We start from the raw sequence: 19346 nt of genomic DNA on the forward strand, positions 1-19346 counted from the left end.
ATTTTATCTGAAGGTAAAGTTACACTGTATTATGGCTGATCTTTTAATTTGATATTTATAAACTTGCATAAATTTAATACTCAGTTTAGCATCTACCAGCCTGACTGTCCAGAAGAGAAGTCCACCTGCATAAGTCAGAACAGGAAACAGAAGCAGCAGAGACAGATGAGAGAATGTTGTGACATCAGATTTGAAGTTAAAAAGCTGAGATGATATACAAATGGGTAGTTATGTGTCCAGCTGGCCATATCTTTGGCATAATACCTGTTTTTCATTCTTCTCTCCATCTTTTTTTTAATCTAAATAGGTGTCGTCTCTTTTGTAGGGAATCTCTTTTGTTTCCAGATTTTTCTGCTCTGATTTGCTGTCTCTTTAAGCACTTCTTCCCTAAAGACCTCAGGTTCTCTGGCATTCCACTTAAATCTGGAATGTTGGTAAATCTAGTAATGTTCATTTATTTTTTTTCCATAAATATATACTAATTTTAGTTTCTCTAGTGAAGTTGATTCTTCAAATACATTTCGATTTCTTTATTGTTATAATTATGTGCATACATAAAATTAAGTCAGAAGCCCTGCCAAGTCCCCTTCATTTAAAAAGAAAAACTTTAAGGCAAACATTAAGTAATGTCTTACTCCAACAAAAACCTTTTCCATGTGCATTCAATCAAAATGATAAAATATAACTCTTGTAAAAGGGTCACTCAGATTAAAAATCTTAATTTAAATTGTGGAAAATGTTAAGTAATGTGGCAAGTTAACTGTCATTTTATCTATGGGGTTATAAGAAGTAAAACCTATTGGACATGAGACTATGACATAACCTATGAAGGCTCAATAAATGTCTCTGTGTTCCCTAGGAGACACCATGGACCATCAGCTGGGTGAGAAGCAATGGAAGATGGTTTAGATTTGCAGCTTCTGAGAAAGACGTGAGAGCTAGGATCTATAGCAAGACTCTTGTGGCTTAGTAAAGAGGGCACCTCTAAATGAATATGAAATGAGTTAATTCATGGGTTGTTAATTATTTAATATAATAAAAGGCTTAGTCTGTCTGTAACACTTTTGCCCAACTGCACATGCGCCGATTGGCTGAGTTAAAATGGGAACTCCTCTGCCGGCACCGCTGCCTCCTGCAGCCTCAGGTGTGGCTGCTCCATCCCACCCCACCTTCATATGACCAAAAAAAAAAAAAAATTGGCATGAACACTTCACAAGCACTGGGGATAGCTGAAGAAAGGCAGGCACCCCTCCACCAGCCCCACCTCCTGCAGCCTCCGGTGTGGTGACTCCCTCTGCCCCACCTCCACAGAGGAAAAAAAAAAAATTTTGCACAAGCACTTTTCCTCAGCTAGCCCTGCTGCTTTTAAAGTGGGAGCCCCTCTATCATAGTGGAGTCAGCCCCAAAGGGTGGTGGGGAGAAGGAGCAAGGTCGGACCCAAATGGGGGGGGAGGGGAGCGGGGTCAGACCCAAAGTGGGTGGAGGGGGTGGAGTGGGATCAGACCTGAACGTGGGGGGGAGGGGGGGAAGAGGGGTGGACCTGAAGTGGAGAGGAGGAAAGGAGGTGCAGGGTCAGACCTAAACCGGGGGCAAGCAGGGTGGGACCCAAAGTGGTGGGGGGAGGGGGGTCGCAGGGCTGGATGTGGGGTTCCATCCCTGCCAGCTCCCCTTCCCCTGTCATTCTTGATGGGCAATTTGCTAGTATACAATAAAGTTCATTCACCAAGCCTGAAGAGGAGTTGGGGTGACTAGATATTCCTGAAGCAACCTATGAAAACCTCCTCCAATATTTATCAACAGCTACTCTGTTGGACAAAAAGGTGCAGTGATACAGAATTTTCATGTGTAAACATTTGGAGGTTATAGTATTCTGAGTGAAGGCCATAGGAAACTAGGCTTGCAACAAAAATCGTATCTTTACCTAGAGTCATGGTATCATAGAGAAGTATTGCTGGAAGGGACCTCCAGAGGTCATCTAGTCCAACCCCCTGTTTTAGGCAGGATCATCCCTATCCAAACCATCCCATCCAAAACATAATGTAAACTCTGTGTAACAAATAACCCTGATGCAACACAGACCTAACATCCTAACCTGCCACAGGTAATGCAGGAGAACCAGAACAGCCAATGTCTTGCTTCTATAAAATGTTATCAATATACGCTCAAGAGGTTCAGGATTAGAGGGCCATGCTCCTCCCTGCTATAGAGGAAGACAAAAACCCCCAGTTCATACAAATCTGAACATGGGTTAAAATTCCTTCCTGATCCCAAATATGATCAGTCTGACCCTGACCAGCAGGGCAAGACCCTCTAGCCAGGAACCTCCAGCTTTGGTCCAAGCAGGAGCATTGGCATCCCCCAAAGTCCCAAGCCTTGGCTGTAGTCAACATCCAGTGCCTCTGGGAAGGCTTCAAAACACCCTGATGTATAAAGAGGAAAAAAAGAGTGTGGTGGGGCGGGAGAGGAGAGAAGGGCAGAGACAACCAACAAAGCCCAGAAGCATGGGAACTAGCTAGCCTTAGCTACACCTAGATCATCCCTGACCAGTGGCTATCCAGACTTTTTTAAACACCTTCAGTGATGGAGAGTCTGTAACTTCCCTAGGCAGTCTATTGCCCTGCCTCACTGTTCTAACAGTGAGATTTTTCCAATAAACTTACTTTGCTGCAATTTCAAGCCATTTGTCCATGTCCTCTCTGCAGCAAAAGAGAAAAGATGTTTTCCATCTTCATGGCAGCCCTTCAAGTATTTGGCTGCTATCGTGTCCCCTCCTAAGCGCCTTTTCTGCAAGCTCAACATGCCTAACTCCTTCAGTCTCTTCTCATATGACTTGCTTTCTGAAGCCTTTATTATCTTTGTTGCCCACCTCTTGACCCTCTCTAGCTTCCCATGTCCTTTCGAAAATGTGGAGCCCAGAACTGCACAAACCATGCCAAAAGGCGCCTAACAAGTGCCAAGTAAAGAGGCACTATCACCTCCTGTGTCTTGAGATCCTATCCTCCTTCTGTGTTTAGATCCTTCTGAGATCCTATACTCCTTGTAAAATCTTAGGCTACTAAAATGGAAACAACTTTAAGAATCCCAAATCTATACTAACCTGATTTATTCTTCATATCTTCTAGCTTGGAAAATGAAGTCTGGCTAATTAAACTGTTCTTTATTATAACTGTGGCTTGACATTTTTACTAGGGCTGTGCAAAACAGCACCATTCTGTTTCACCTTGAGTTTTGATGGTTTGGCGGAACAGTGCTCCGTTTCAAATTTCATTTTGATTCGAAACAGCTGTTCCATTCCGTTCCATTGAAACAGAAAGGCTGTTTTGACACTGTTTTGAAGTTTCACTGGGGATGGGAAGTCTGCCCAGCTGTGCTGACTTCCCATCCCCTGTGCTAGATCGTGCTGGGAGCAGGAGGCAGTCCAGCTGGGCTGCTTCTGCATCCCCCGCACTAGATCATGCTGGGGGCAGGAGGCAGACCAGCTGGGCTGACTTCCCATCCCCAGCCTATGGTTGAAATGTTTTGACTTTCAAAATGTTTCGACTAGCCTCATTTTATTTCAAGGCTATTTTGACAGCCTTTGTTTCATTCCAATTTTGCTGTTTCAACCTCAACGTTAGCCGAAACAGTGTTGGAACGAAACAGCTGGCGAAATTTCACATAGCCCTAATTTTTACCCATAGCCATAGGAACTAAACTAGCCAAAGTGAAAAAAAAAATTCCTTTCCTGTGATTTAAAGGAATCTATCTAGCATATGCATTGACCAGAAGTTTAAGGCCAGTATGGATAAGTGATAGTCTGTGTCAGCTAGGTGAAAAGTTATCTAGTATCTTCAGCTGGAGTTGTCTAGCTCAAGTAGATAATTGTGTGTCCATTGGCCAAATGAATTGGAGTGTGTTGACTGTCAGCATGGATGAAAGCAACATCACTTCTGTATGTTCTCTCCTGTTTCTCTCCATTTGTATTTCATTCTGAATAGCCCTAGACAGCCAGATGACTATCATGTGTCTGTGTAAATGGCTGGTTGACCCAGATCCGGCAGGGCTTATCTTCTGGTGCTAATTTGGAATAGCTCATATATGTCTGTGATTTAAAGACCTCTATCTTACAAGTATGCATAAGTTGATGACAGCATGGTATCATCTATGTGTGGCAATGGGGACCCCCCGCCGAGCCACAGTGCTAGGTTCCTCACTTGCCTTTGGGCACGCCCCCCACCTGACTTGCCTGCCATGCCTTGTTCTTAATTAATTAAGATATTATGGAGCCTTGCAGCCAGATGACATTACTGCCTTCCAATCCAGCAGGGGACTGAGCTATTTATATAGGTGGCCAGGAATCTAAAATGGCTGCCTCAATCAAGCACCTGCTGGCTGCTTGGCTCTGGTTTTAAAGTGGCAGGCACCCACAGTGCTCTACCACACACCTCCCCCCTTTAAATGGTACCAGGGGAAGGTTTCCCCAGCTGCTGCTCCAAAGCAGGCTCCCCTTGGAGCCTGTGAAAGCCCTCAAGTGGCAAGCACCCCAAAGGTGCTCTGCCACCCCCCCCCCTTAGAATGAGATTTGGGGGCTCTGCTTGGCTGCCTTCCCTGCTGGGCTCTGCCCCAGCCTACTGCAGCCCCTGCCACAAGGCGAGCACCCCAAATGTGCTCTGCCACACTATGATACCAGAAAAAACATAACAGCCTGTAGCAGGACACCAAGGTGCCTGCTACTAAATAATGGTGCGTAGCAGGGCACTAAGGAACCTGCTACTGATAATGGTGATATAGGCTTAGCTGCCACTCAATAGGGCAGCACAGCTGTGAGTTGCCAAAGCAATTAATTGGGTCAGCTGACCACCAGGGGGCAGGGCCTGGCCTTTATAAACAGAGGAGGCTAAGGCCAGAGCTGGTTCCCCTCTGGCAACCTAAGGACTAAGAGCTCTGCTAGAGCAAGCAGGGTGGGGTTGTGCAGCAGTGTGTGGATACAGGGTGGAGAGGACCCTGACAGGGATGAGAGAAGGATAGCCAGGTTGGCCTAAGATTTGTGTTATGGCCTAGGGGCCTTGTGTTTCTGTTTGGTATTAGACCGGAGGACTGGGCGAGGCTGTAGGGGTGGAGGAGGCCTCAAGGGAGCTCCCCAGTAGAGGGGGAGTTCCTAGCACCACAGAGCGTGCCATGTTGTGGGGGTGTCCCGACCCCAGCCCAGTGTGGGCAGCTTCAGGAAGAGCTCAGCGTAGGCAGAAGCCCAGTGGGCCCAGGCAGGTGGGTCTGAGCTAGTGGGGTATCTCGGGACCCCAGCCCAGCAGGGGTGATATCAAGATGAGCCCCCCAGTGGGGGGGGTGATTCGGGACGAACCCCAACTGGGAAGAGTGCCAGTGGGGCATAGACTGGAGAAAATGGGTCTGGGGGGCTAGGTGAGGCTGAGGCCACCTGAGCCCCAATTCTGGGAAGCCTAAGTCGGGCATAGGAGGCCCCAGAGGGGGCAGAGGCATGAACATAGGCCCCAGTGTGGGCAGGCGCGCAACATGGGCATAGAAGGCCCGAGTGCGGGCAGGGGAGCGCGAGAGCACAAGCATAGGCCTCAGTGTGGGTGGCAGAAGTGCGAGAAGCACGAGCATAGAAGGCCCCGAGTACGGGCAGGGGAGCACGAGGAGCATAAGCGCAGGCCCGAGTACGGGCAGAGGAGTGTGAGCAAGGGCCCCAGTGCGGGCAGGGGAGCACGTGAGGCATGAGTATATTGGAGCAGGCCCTGGGAGAGGGTGCGTATATTGGACATTGGGCAGGCCCAGTAGGGCACTGCCTGTGAGGGGGAAGCCCCGGAAGGGGGCAAGCCCAGTGGAAGGCCCCGGAGAGAAGGGCAAGTCTGCTAGGAAGCCCGAAAGGACAGCGTGGGCTACTTAGAACAGTCACAGAGACAGGCCGGCGAGGGCCGGCACAGGGAGTAGCCCCGGAATTGTGGTATAGCAAGACTAGCCCCATGCCAAGGGGGGCAAGAAGGCAGCCTCCCATTGATAATATAAGATCAAAGACGTGGTGGGACATGTGTGTTCAGGACCCAGACTCGGCACGGTAGGCAAAGGCGCCAGGGGAGGTCACAGCACCCCTAGGGACCGTCCTGCCACACTGCCACAACTATACTTGGGCAAAGGTGAATAGCAGGTCAAATCCGCTCTCTTGACATCTCCAAGCCTCCTAACCTTCACTGTAGCTTGTAACCAGATGATATTAATGTTATGTTGACAGGTAGGTATACTGTGGTTGTCTGTCAACAAACCCTTGATGTTTTGCTGCATAATTCAAAGTGTCAAGCCAACAGCTTGAAAGATGTGTGGTGACACACAGCCTAGTTGTCAGTGGCTCTATGACAGATTCAGTGAATTTGGTCTGCTGGTTGGCTCATTAGTTTCTCTGGTAGGTACAAGGTACTCATGTGGAGTCCAAAGTGAGCATGGATCCAAGTAATTTAAAACAATAATACTTTCCTATTTTTTGCAGGATGCTCTGTGACAATGTTACAATTACAATCAATTCTACTGGATTTTTTAATAACTTCATGCTTTGTTACCTTCTTTCCCTTATGAGCTGTATTCACTATTTTAATGTTGTGTGTTGTAGTGTCTTAAGTGTCATTTTGTCTGTTATTTTTACTCCCTCTCACATTTCTTTCACTACATTCTGTTCTTTACTTATTCTATTAAATAATTCTCTCTCACAAACTTAGCACATACTCTTCTCTCTCTGCTTCACCTTACTGTTTCTACCTGCCTTTTCAACATTATACTTTCACTTCTGTTCATTCACATATGGGTGATGGAAATTTTACCAAATAGCTAGTAGTCGGAGGATTAATTTTAGCCAGAACTGATATTAAAATTGAGTGTTCTCAAGTCTGAGAGACAATGTCCAGGTGTGACAAGCCAAATCCAGCTCTCCCCTAAACTGCTGGAAGAGGAGAGCATAAGGTCAATGTTTTTTCATTTTTTTGCCTCTCCTTTCAGTTATCATTAGGAGTCTGATAAATATTCTTCTGGTTGCTGAGAGAAAGAAAACTGCTTCTTAATCCTCCTAAAATACCCCAAATTGCCCTGCTTGTGGGATGTTTTACACTATTTTCTCCTCCAGTCTTCTAGCTTCTCTAATGGAGTCTGCTACTCTATTCTTATCTACCCTGTCTTTGTGGGTATGTCTACACTGCAGCGGAACATGTGAATTTAACTTGAGTAGGCATACTGTTGCTAGCTTTACAAAGTGAATTGGCAGTAGAAATGTTACAACATGAACTGTAATGCAGACTGCTGAAGAGAGCTGGGGAGTGCATGTATCTACTTGGATTGTTAGCCCATGTTAGTCCATACAACTGCTGCTTTATTGGTGTTAGCTAGATGAAAGCTAAGATGATTATGCTTACACATGCTTCACTCAAACTTTCAATTGCAGTATGTATACCTGTTGAGTCCTCTCCTAGAGTGATTAGCTCCACCAGTGCCTCTGCTGCTGGTTATAGCCTTCCTACCTGGCAGTAGAGTGAAATTGAGCAAGGCACTGAATAGAAACAGTGAAAACTGAAAGGACTATTCAGATTTCATCCTAGTGCAACTTGGCAAATCTAGTAGTAGCTGGGTTAAGGAGCTGTCTATCTCCACACACGGAAAACAGTACTACATCATCTTATGCATTCAGTTCATGTTTTGTATTTTCTTTATTTTGCAAGCAATAGGATTTTTGTTGATGCTAACGGAGGCCTTGCCAGACAAATGGTTAGTTGTGGTGTCTTTGTGGGGTTTGTATCCTCTTTTAATTCTTGCATTTTTCGGGGGGGGGGTGGAGTTTAAATAAAAGAGCCCTCAACATCTTTTCATACATAAGAGATTCTGTTTGAAAATTGAACACGCTTCTTTCTGAAAAAGTGGTACTTACCATAGTTAAAGTAAGCACCCGGGACTGCCATAAAAGAAGAAAAACACTTTTCTGCACTAATTTACTTTGGACATTTAGGGACACTACACTTACCATCAGTTTTCTCTGTTGTGTACAGTAGGCCTTGATTCTACAATCACTGCCAGATATGATTAACATGTAACGTATATTCAGTCTCACTGAGCTTGTGTATAAAGACAGGTAAGTGCATAAAAGTTCACAGGATTAGGCTCTAAGGCTGCAGAAATTTATCTGTGAACTTATTGTTACTACTCTCAATAGAATTAGTGATGAACATGCCTCATAATAGTATCCTTTCTATTAAAGAGGCTGGAGAAATTGAGGTTGAGAAATCATACTTCCACTTTGAAAACGAATTTGTAAAAAATCTATTGTTTGTTTTTCACTTAAAAGAAATATGCTTCATTTACAAGGGAAGAGAAGTTTTTTCTCTTTCTATAATTTCAAACTTTTTTCCCCCTTCTCAGTCTCATCAAACACAGGCTGAATTTCCAGTTCTAACTCTCATCCTGCAACAAGTTCAGAATAGGTACAGAATTCATGTTGGCCTCAGGATATTGGTTACATCTTTGCAAATACTCTTTTTTTTGTTGCTAAATTTTACTAATATCACCTGTTTCTTTTAGGACCGTGGTGTCAAACATACAGCCCCTGGGACAGATCCAGCCCATGGAGCCCCATAATATGGCCCTTGATGTTGTTCCATTGACCCGTATGTTGCATTAGCCAGCTTTGTGCCACATGCGGGCCAGGTCCCGGGCTGCGGTGCCCATGGCACCCAGCTGAGCTGGTGTCCTGGATTGGCTAGATGAGTGTCACATGCACTGCATTAGCCCAGGCACCATTGATCTGGCCTCTGGGGCCAAGTGAGCTTGCCAGCCCTGTTCTAGGAGCTAGGGGACAGGTGCTGCATCAGAAGCATAATACAGCAGAGGAAATACAATGGTAACACCTGTGGAAACTTACTTTGACTCTGAAAACAGGCAGAGGTAAGCAAGAAGGCATAGCACAACTGTTACAGGGTCATTTTCAGTGTTGAGCCCAGGCCTGGAACACAATGAATCTTCTCAATTACCACATATCTTGTGGGCTCTAACAGATGCAGCTTGGCTAAGCAATGGTTAACTTGTTGCAGGGCTAACCCTAGCACTGCCAGAGGAGCAGGTTTTAATGGTTGTTGGGTGTAGCTGTGTTGGCCTAAGGACACAGGCTGACAAGGTTCTTTGGGTAGATGTGATACCTTTTATTAGACCAACTAAATAGTTGGAAAAATTGTTCTTTGCAATCTATTGAGTACAAACACCCTTTTTCAGACAGAGAGAGTCTGCTGGTAAACATTTTTAATGAATAGGCCTGACCAGGCTTCTCTTCGCTTCTGAGCCTTTGTCAGAAAAACAAATGTTGATTTTTTTTTTTTTTTTTTTTTTTTTTTAAGGATTTATTTAGTGTTCCAGGTCAAATCAGCCAAATCAGTTCCAAATCATCTCAACTGAGCAGAGCTCAGTCATTCCAAAAACCGTAATGATTGAGCAGGCAGACCTCAATCGTTCTAAACACCACATATGGTGCTACAACCAGTGAACGTCCTCCATCCCAGGCTCTCACCCTGAGACTTCACATGCTCCCAAACCCATTGGCAGGCATCCTAGGTGTAGGCCCAAGCCCGGGAGTATCTGGTGCCCCCAGATACTCCAGACTCTTACATCTGGGACTTCAGATGCTCCCTAGACTTGATCTGAGCCAACACTGAATTCCTTGAAACCCAAATGATATTTATTTTCTATCTAAGTGGACTTCTACCATCTCGGATTTTCCCCTCAGCCTCAAGAAGGGTGTGTGCACCCGAAAGCATGCATCATTTTCTTGCTATTTTCTAGTTGGTTTAATAAAAGAACCAAGAGTTTTTTAGAGTTTTGCATTCCTCTTGGAAACCCAGTGGTTTGACCTACAACTCACCTCCCCCTCCAGAGAGGCATAAAGCTTCACTAACTTTCCCTCCCCCTCAGCGTCCTGCCCGGTGTGAGGCGGGAGAGGGCACGTGGAACGCGGCCCTCTGTGACGCTACAAAGCACCGCCCCGGATTGTTGGCGCAGCCAATGGGAAGGCGGAGAGCGCCGGGAAAGCCCGGCCGCGGCCCCTTAGCCTCAGCGCGTGCGCCCGGGGGCCGCGTGGCCACATAAACATGGCAGGGGTAGCCCCACGCCGGCGGCGCTGGGGGTAGGCGCGCTACAGGCTCGGCGAGGGGGCAGGGCGCTGCCGCAGGAGCATGACGCTCGCCCGCTGCTGACGGGAGGCCGGGCAGGCCCCACGTGTGCGCCGCCGCGGAGCCGGCAGGGCATGGATGCCCATGTGCTTTGGCAGCTCCAGCGCTGCCCGCCGCGCCGCCTCTCTCCTCCTCCTCCATGAGCACCTCGGTGCGGGTCATGCCCGCGGGCGCCCCGGAGCCGGCGGCCGCTGCGAGCGGGGGGCCGTGCTCGCAGCTCGCCCCCGGCGCGGCTCCCCTGGGTGGCCCGGCGGGGGCCCCGAGCGACGCGGCCGCCCCGGGTCCCGGCAGCGCCGTACCCGCCGCTTCCCCGCAGCCCCGCCTGGTGCCGGCGGGCGCGCTGGTGGCCGCTGTGCCGGCCGCCGCCGGCCCCAAGCTGCCCCCCGCGCAGGTCGTGGCGCCCAAAGCCCCGCAGACCCCCACCATCCAGCTCCCCGCCAACTTCCAGATCCCGCCAGGTGAGTCTCCCATGCTCTCGTGGGGGTGCGGGGAGGTGGCAGTGCCAAGGCACTGCTCGGGACCCTTCGCCTTGCACCCTGGGCACCCTCCATGGCTGGTGGTCCTGCTGAGCTGCCTGGAGCTCCAGTGCCTGCTGGCTGCCAGGAAACTTCGCTGCAGTTAAAAGCCATGTTGATGCCCTTAGCTTTCTCTGGAGTGCAGATAGTTCCCAAGTTTGCAGTCTCTTCCCCCCCCCCCCCCAACTTTCTTCCGAAGAAGGATGTCACTTTGAAGGCCTAGCTACCGGAGTTGCAAAGGCAAGGTGAAAGGAACGGGCAGTAATACCGCAGGTGTGACTTGCTCTCACAAGTTTGACGTTCTCAGGGGACAGAGTCAAAATTCCCTCCCAGTTAGGAGGCTGCATTCCAGACCTCGCAGATTCGGGTCTGGACTGTGTGTGATGTCCTGCTGCCCTGAATGGTAATATGATTATACCACTGCTTTCATTTCAAGTGAGGTTGCTGGGCTGCTTGATGAGGGGTGGCAAGCTTCTTGCTTGGGTAAGACCTCAGGGGATTCCACAGCCCTTCCAAGGTTGGTGGTAGGAGTGCTAGGAACAGGTGCATCAATATATCCTGGTTGTTCAGGGGATTCAGACACTTGGCTCCATAGAAATCAAACTACCACGTCTGATAGTCAAAGACTTGACATCCAGTTTGCAAGGGCTGGCTTCTGACCCTTGGTGTCACAGGCTGTAGCAACGTTTAGACTGATGAAAGGCTGGGGCAATATGTGTAGCGGTTTCGAGCCTGAGCATGGCTATGTCTGTGTGGGCAATACCACTTAAACTTCCTGGCTATTAGTGATTAATATAGAAATTTTTTGTGCTTCATTCTGTTTTTGCTAGGTTTTTCAGGTAATAAAAATGAGGGATTGGCAGGGATGAGGTGTCGGGTGCTGGAACAAATCAATAAATCTAAAGAGGAAAAAGTCACTAGGACTGGGTGGTATGCATGTGGGAGTTCATAAGGATGAAGAGTTCATAAGAATGTAGCAAGAGCTGTCAGTAGAAAAAGCGTGTTGTCTCTAAATCTGCTGTTACAGCAGGGATCTGGAGAGTAGCAAATATGCTTCCCGAAAGATACAGGGGGTGGGGTGGGATGGTGGTTCTTGGCACTGGTGACTAGCAAGCTGTACTTCAGTGCCAAGGAAACTAATTAAACACCTACTAAAAATAATTATTACTATACTCTCCTGTTTAGTGTTTTTTGGGTGCCGCCTTTTGATAATAGGGACATATCAGATTTCCATTTTCAATGAATTGTGCCTTTCTGAACTCAAAAGTTCTTCAAGCATAGGGAGAAGTTGGTTTACCTGTGGATTCAGGCTAAATCAAAATAAACTTTTTTTTTTAAATCAGTAGTCTTTTGGGGAGGGAAAGTACCATTATGGACAAGAGTCAGCCAAGAGACCAAGATAACTGAAACAAAGTAAGAGTGAATTATAAACTTTGTTCTTGTTTATAAGCTGAATGTTGAATCTCCTTCATATAGGTTGAGGAAAGATAAACCTCAAGGTTAAGGTACTGAACTGGGTATCAGAGGGCACATCTACACGTGTGCTTTATTGTCGGGTAGACTAATAAGCTTCTTAGTAAAGCATCACCATTTACACGTGTGTTGGTATTAGGACGCAATAAATTAACTCCGCCATAAGAGAGTACTGTCAAGGACCGTACTCTTACAATGGAGTGCTTGCATGCGCTGAAATGCATGTGTAGATGGTGATAGGGGCTGGTTGGGGCACGAGGGCGCTGCAGTGCAGCGGCTGCCTGCTGCCCAGCTCCACACTTGAGCACCCTTGTGACCCAACCACCCCTTCTACTGTCACCTGGAGCCCAAGCTGACTCACGCCCCAGGCTCCCCCCAGGCTCCCTGCCAGCCTAGGGTTTCTCTGACCCAGGTCAAAGTGCTGCAGTCTTGAGCATATGTGTATATCAGGGATGGGCAAAATGTGGTATGTGGGCCACATGGGCCCTGCCAGGCCATTCTATCTGGCCTGCAGTGCCCCTAAAAAAAAAAAAAAAAATTTTGAAAATTAATAGTCATCTGCCCCTGGCTGCCTGTCATGCTGCCCTCAGTGGCTTGCCAAAACTCAGTAAGTGTCCTGAAATAATTGCCTGCCCCTGGTGTAGATGTTGTGCCGGGAGTAGTTGACTCCTGTGTGAACTGTGCCAGAGTTTTTTCTCTTCCTTAATTGCATATGCAGATGCACCCAGATATACCACAGGATTTGTATAGTACCTTGGGCAAGGCACTTCTCTAAGGTTTTTTGTAAAATAAGGTTACAGAAAACTACCTTACAAATTTGTTTAGAGTTAAATCATTAATGGCTTAGGTGCTTGGAGAACACAATGGGGTGCACAAGTGCTTGCATAGGCCACTTTTAATTTTAATCAAATATGCAGAAAGGATGGTTACCAACAAGCAGTAGTATTTGCACATGAGAGAATAAATTTAGTCTGGATTTTTAAAAAGCTTTGACATTTCAGAGCAATCTAACAAAGATGGGTGAATGGCCAGCATGATGGCAGATAACTCCAGTACTGATGGCTGTCAAGTCGCTTTGTATTGGAAGATGCAACATATGCTACAGGTGTGCTTTGCAGTTGTAGATTAACTGAGAAATAGGCTAATTTCTGGAAGAAGAACCTGGATGCTGCCGTGGACAGGTCATTGTGCAGTGATAGTGAAACAAAATAGTAGGAGGTGTAATGTGGTGGTGGTGATGGTTGTTGTTTTTGTTGTCTTTTTTTCTTTTATGTTTGTACCTGACATACTTGCATTTAGCTTTAGTGTCCTTGTCCCAAAAGGCATATGTCAAAAATAAGAGAGATTTGGAGGCATGCAAAAAAAATGATTGCCTAAAAAAACTATGAAGAAAGAGTGGGACTTCCAGTTGAGATGGGAGACACAAATGGTGATAACTTGGGGCATACAAAACATGGAATAAGCTAGTTAGTTTTGCTCCTTTTTCTGAATGTCAAATATGAGTCTTCAGTGGTAGCCCCTGAATACCTTGCAGGCATTACTTAACCTTTGAGGCCTTTGGACATTGCCTGTGACTACAGGAAAAAAAGAATTAAAATTGAGTTTGTCAGGGAGAGCAAATCTGGTGCTGCCCCAGCACGTTACTTATGCAGTGTTATTTTTCCACTTGGCCAGTAAAGGCAGGAAACTGCTGAGTTACTCTTGTGAGTCCCGATTTTGTTCTTAAGGTCATAGAGGACTTCTTATCCATTATCTTTTTATGTCCTGGAATTCACTATCACTATAGAGACCTTAAGAGTTTGGGATTAGACACTTCTTTGGGCTAGAAGGGATTTATAAGCAGTCATAGTTTTGTTGGTGACTTTTTTTTTTAACTTGCACCGTGAAGGTCTTAAAGACACATTTGCTATTTTCAGTTGTTTCCAGATTGCCCCTGTAAGTACAGTTTCTTCCTTGGGTCCTGGACGCATGCTTACACTGGCATAAATTCTCAATCTCTGCATCCATGTTTATTTACTTAAATGTAGGGTTCACATGTCTGTATTGATATAATTTGCATCAAATCTGATGTTGAATTATTCTAGTGAAAAATGAGGTAAAACAACACTGATGTAAACTGCATTAGTGCACATGCAGTGTATCTGTTTTTCCTTGGGGGGGCACTCTTTCCTCAAGGTTATTTATTGTACCTCCTCTTCTGCCACCTAGTAGAGTACTGTAATGGAACCTACTCCATACAACTGCCCCAGCAATGCTGGTCGTCTGTCCATTCGAGATCCCAGGGTAATTTTTAAATTGTTACACAAAACCAGTGTAAATAATACTGGTTTAAATAGGTCATATCAAGGCTTTTGGAAGGATTTGTTACAGATATTAGTCTAGGCAGATGAATAGTTTGACCCAGTATGACATTTCCTGTAGTATTAGTCTACATTCCTAACTTTCTGAACAGATCCAAAATTCTGAGGTACACTTGGTATATATTCTTTTATATGCAAGTGTGCTTCATAATCAAACCTTGTCAAGCTTACAGAATTAGTCTCTTTTGATTGGTGAGTTTCACTTTCTGGTTCCTGAGCATTAACACAATGCTGCAATGTCTGGGCTGGGACCACATCAAGGACATGTTTGAATTGTTGCCAACTTATAGCCAGAATGAAACCTTTTACGTTGGTAGAAATATTACATTTAAAAAAAAAAAAAAGATATTTGCAGAAGTCAAGTCTTTATTATGGTCCTTTTGAAATAATTTGACATAACCATGTTCTTTAAACATATCTGTATATTGATATTAGTTACTGCTATAGTTTGGGAATTTTCATGTGGCACGATGTAAGTTCATCACTTTTCTATGTATAAAACTTGCGAACTGGAAACATGGCTTTGCACAAGGCTGTCTTTCCTAGCTTCCAGTTTGAAGGCAAACTACTGAACCTAGTATTGCATTTACATATGTGACAGTAAGTGGATGTCTCGAATCCAGTATTACACTTCCATTGCATCAGGTAAGTCTACTTGGGCCTGGCATACTAAAAGCTGAAGCCGAGCTAGCTTTCAGACTGGAGTGTAAAAGTACCAATATTTCAAGGGTCACAACTTCTCTTAAATGCATGAAGTTTCCTACAATGTTACTGGTGTGCAGTGTTAACCAAAATGCCCATGTGGAAACATCGCTGAGTACTACACACTTGATTAGTTTGGTCCCTTTAAAAAGGGACTCCTCCTTTTGAGAAGGCTTTAGTGTTCTTTCTTATGTTCCACGGTGTGAATTTTTTTTGATTAATTCCTACTTTGTTAACTATAACAATCCATTATACTCATGGTTGAGTAAATTCATTGGCACTTAAACTGGAAACAATTTTGAAATTGAAAATAAGCAATAGCAGGTGGCAGAGGGAAAACCGAGAACATACTTAGCTTTAAAGTAGTGGTGTTCATCCTGTGGCTCTATTGGTGGAGACAGCTGTTTATGAAAGAGAATGCATAAATTCAAAATGTGATCCCAGTGACTCTTGAAGTGAAGCACTTGAATGGATGGACCCATTTGCTGTTGGGAAGAACTGGAAGTGCTATGCCTTGTTGCTTATTCTAAAGCATGGGTGATGTGAACTTCTTTCAGTCTCAAACTCCAGCTGCTTGTGAGTTCTCTTTGCCTCTGCCAGGCAGGGAAATAGTTCTGGGGGTTTCATAGTTAGTAGGGTCGGAAGGGACCTGAGCAGATCATCAAGTCCGACCCCCTGCCATTGCAGGAAAGTACTGGGGTCAAATGACCCCAGCAAGGTGATTGTCAAGCTTTGTCTTAAAGGCCCCCAGGGTAGGAGCCAGCACTGCTTTGTTTGGAAGTTGGTTCCCGATCCTAGCTGCCTTGACAGTGAAGTAGTGCCTCCTGATGTCTAAATTGTCTAATATTGTCTAGCTGCCTTGCTCATTTACCACCACTTTACATCTGGTGCCCTGGCTGCCTTCTACAGAAGTCTGGGAGCCAGGGTGGAGAGCAACATTGGAACTTCACTCTCTCTGCCAGAGCTGATGAGTGCTTCAGAAAGGGTGGTACTCTTCTTCCTATACCACCATCAGGAATCCAAGCAAAAAGGGTAAAGAGGAGAACTGACCGCTAGCTATGGCTCTGTTAAACTTCTTGGAGGTAGCTTTATGTGTTGGCATCCATGTGCGTAGTTGGAGCACTATGGCAGGAGTCTAGACCCTCCCTCTTCTCCACCCCCTCACCTTGCCCCTTCATGTGCCTCTTGCACCAATGGCTTGGGGGAAGAAGTTGCAGGGGTCTAATGCTAGTTTTTGGCTTCTGCTCCCTTTGTGCCACCTGGCCAGAACTGGCAGAGAATCTTCTTTGCCATGTCGGTGGTTACCTTGGTTTTGAAACTTGCTCAATTTATTAGAAAAATTGTGGTAATAAATGCTGTACAAGTGTTAGTTGTTGTGGAAGGAAGTAGTTGAAGACTGCGGGGGGAGGGAAGACTTTTACTGACGTTCAGTTTATCATCTTTCAGAATGGCTCTTATTCTATTGGTAGCCCTTAGATTCAGGTACCTACTACAAAAAAACCGTCTAGTAAATGTCCCCAATCTCTTGAGGTTCAACCACTCTTGTGAGATCTCTGCTCCACCCTCAAAAGCTACCAGTGTTGGGATTGTTGCTCCTGCCATAGTCCTTCTTTTCAATCCTTGTTCTTGGTTGTCCTTTACTTTCTGTTTGTCTCTTCTGTATCTGTCATTGCTGGTGGTGTTGCTTGTCTCCTACCTATATTTTTTTGCCATCTAAACTAAATTTAAGGGTAGTCTTAGGGTCATAGTGAACAAAATCTTTCCCTTGTGGAAGGGCAGTGTTGTGAAATTCTTAGAAATGATAGCTTTTATTAGACTGACAAGATATTGTAAAAGTTCTCCTGGGTAGAAATGAAAGCTTGTATTTCATAGGATTTCACAGAAGAGTCAATAGCTACTAAAGCATTCACTTTTGTTACTCTGAGGCCTCTGTGGTTGGGAATCTCAAATGCTTATCACTTCATTGGTGTTAGTGAAGTTAGCAAATGTTGGGCCACCTCTTGTCAGCTAAAGAGCACAGTTAGATGATGTTTTAAAATGGTGGCAGTGGCATGGTAGGGTCGCTAACACCGTTGGTTCAGTGAAGCCAAGCAGATGTGTGAACAGCTCAGTTCTTGAAGGAAATGCATCCAAAATGGGTAAAGCCTATTGTGTGTGACCTGCTTTTTTGCCCCTGATGCACATGGAATGACTAAGCTGATCAAAACCTTGTTGGTTTCTCTGTAGCAGAGTCAGTTTGTTAAAATACTGTTTCATCTGCTGCAGGTGAGTTTACTGCCATGTAAGGTCTGTCCAGGCTAGTCACTGAAACCTGTTGAAAAAGGTTAATGGTATTTCTCTTTATGACCAGAATGCATTTGGTAAGTACACGGCACCTAAGTATCTGTGAGACGGAAGGAATTAACACACATACTTCCTGGTGTTTTTGGTTGGTTGGTCATTTTTCTTTGGTGTCCTCCTCACCTCTCCCCACAACCTTTAGGTCAATACATTCCTCTGGATCTCCCCATCTATCCTATTCATTGCCTCTAGATCGTAAGGTTTTTGAAATGAGCTGTCCTTCTAGGCCAGGGGCAACGCCTGAGCATGGCATGCGAGGCCATTTTGCATGGCACGCCACAGCCAGCTCTGGGTAGCTGATGCCAGTGATGGAGCCTGGGCTGCTCCCAGCAGGGCTTGCAGTGTCCCAGCTACCTGCTGGGAGCAGCCTGGGCTCCCGGTTTGCACCAGTTACCCAGAGCCAGAGCCAACTGCAGGTTGGAGGCTGCAAACAGCTGTGCTGGGCTCCAGAGCCCTGGCATCAGCTCTGTACTGTGCAGGCACACCTCAGGCTGCTCCCCCAGTGCCTGCTCTGAGGCAGCGCAGCCCTGGTCTCTCCCCCGCTTCTGGCACAGAGCTAGTGACTGGGCTCCAGAGCCCAGCACAGCTGTTTGTAGCCAGCTTGGACTCTAGGCAGCTGCAGCAAGCAGCAGGCGGGCTGCAAACTGCAGCGCCGGGCTCCACAGCTCCGGCATCAGCTCCATATTGGTGGTGACTGCGCGCACCTCGAAGCAGACAGTGGGACAGCACAGCCTGCCCCATGGTGCATGTACAGTTACTGCCAGCATGGAGCTGATGCCAGGGCTCTGGAGGCCAGCGCAGCTCTGGGTAGCTGCTGTCAGCTGGGAGCCCGGGCTGCTCCCAGCAGGCAGCTGGGACACTGCAAACCCTGCTGGGAGCAGCCCAGGCTCTGTCACTGGCAGCAGCTACCCAGAGCTGGGGTAGCTGCTAACAGCCATAGAGACTGGGCTGGGGGCAGGGGCTTTGGGTGGGTGGCAAGGGGCACAAGCAGGTCATCCTGCCATGTACCCCTTGTCCTCATCTTGTTTTTCTGGCATGCTGGCACTCCAACACCTTCCAAGGTAGGCATCGTGGTGTTTTTCGGCACTCTGGCCAAAAAATGTTGCCTACTCCTGTTCCAGGCCCTCCTAGTCTGATATGGAGTATGGTGTTGGTGCTTGGAAAAGTACTTCCTAAGGTGAAAGGAAGTAATTTAATTCCTTCTTTATTGTATTGTTTTTCATGGGGCTTTGGTTTAGAGGCTTTCTTTAATACTGTAAGAGGGCTGTACTGTTCCTGCCTACCTTTCTTAACTTGCTTCTTGACATTAAATAAAGGGCTTTTTTCCCCAAAAGCTACCCTTTTGTTGAATCTTCCTGACTACTCTGTGGCCTGAACAATAGGAATGCTGAAATTTGGAGGAAATGTGGAAAGGCTAAACTTCTGTTTCATCTGTGGTAATGATGAAACATAACAAGGAATAATGGCCACAATCTCCTATATAATCTTCTGTATGCATTATGGTACATTGTGGCTTTATTCTTGTATACAACAGATACGGATGTGACCTACTGCTCATGACCAGACCGGTATGATGGGACAGGCTCACACTACGTATGCCCTGTTTTTGATACCTTTCCTTCAAAGCTGGGATGTCAAACTTGGCTGGACCATAGGGTTACTTCTTCTTTGGGCTGTCACAGTTGTTGCTTGTCCCTTGCTTTTTACATGTGTCCCCAGTGGGGCTCTGGACTCAGGAGTCCAGTGGTAGGCCCCAACCATGAATTCCTAGA

The 19346-nt window shown here is 46.4% G+C and overlaps 1 protein-coding gene across 3 annotated transcripts in view; it reads left to right on the forward strand.

The window, feature by feature from the left end:
• Positions 1-10084: 10084 nt before the first annotated feature.
• The window catches only part of TAF4B (TATA-box binding protein associated factor 4b), a 118468-nt gene continuing 109206 nt past the window's right edge, over positions 10085-19346 (forward strand). For all 3 annotated transcript variants that reach the window (XM_090039852.1, XM_090039853.1, XM_090039855.1), the window contains exon 1: positions 10085-10642. In XM_090039852.1, coding sequence (XP_089895978.1) covers positions 10324-10642 — 319 coding nt within the window. In that variant the 5' untranslated portion in view covers positions 10085-10323. The remainder of the gene's footprint in view (positions 10643-19346) is intronic.

This window comes from Crocodylus siamensis, chromosome 3, assembly GCF_052110815.1.
Source record: "Crocodylus siamensis isolate JL-2025a chromosome 3, ASM5211081v1, whole genome shotgun sequence".
NCBI classification, from domain to species: domain Eukaryota; kingdom Metazoa; phylum Chordata; order Crocodylia; family Crocodylidae; genus Crocodylus; species Crocodylus siamensis.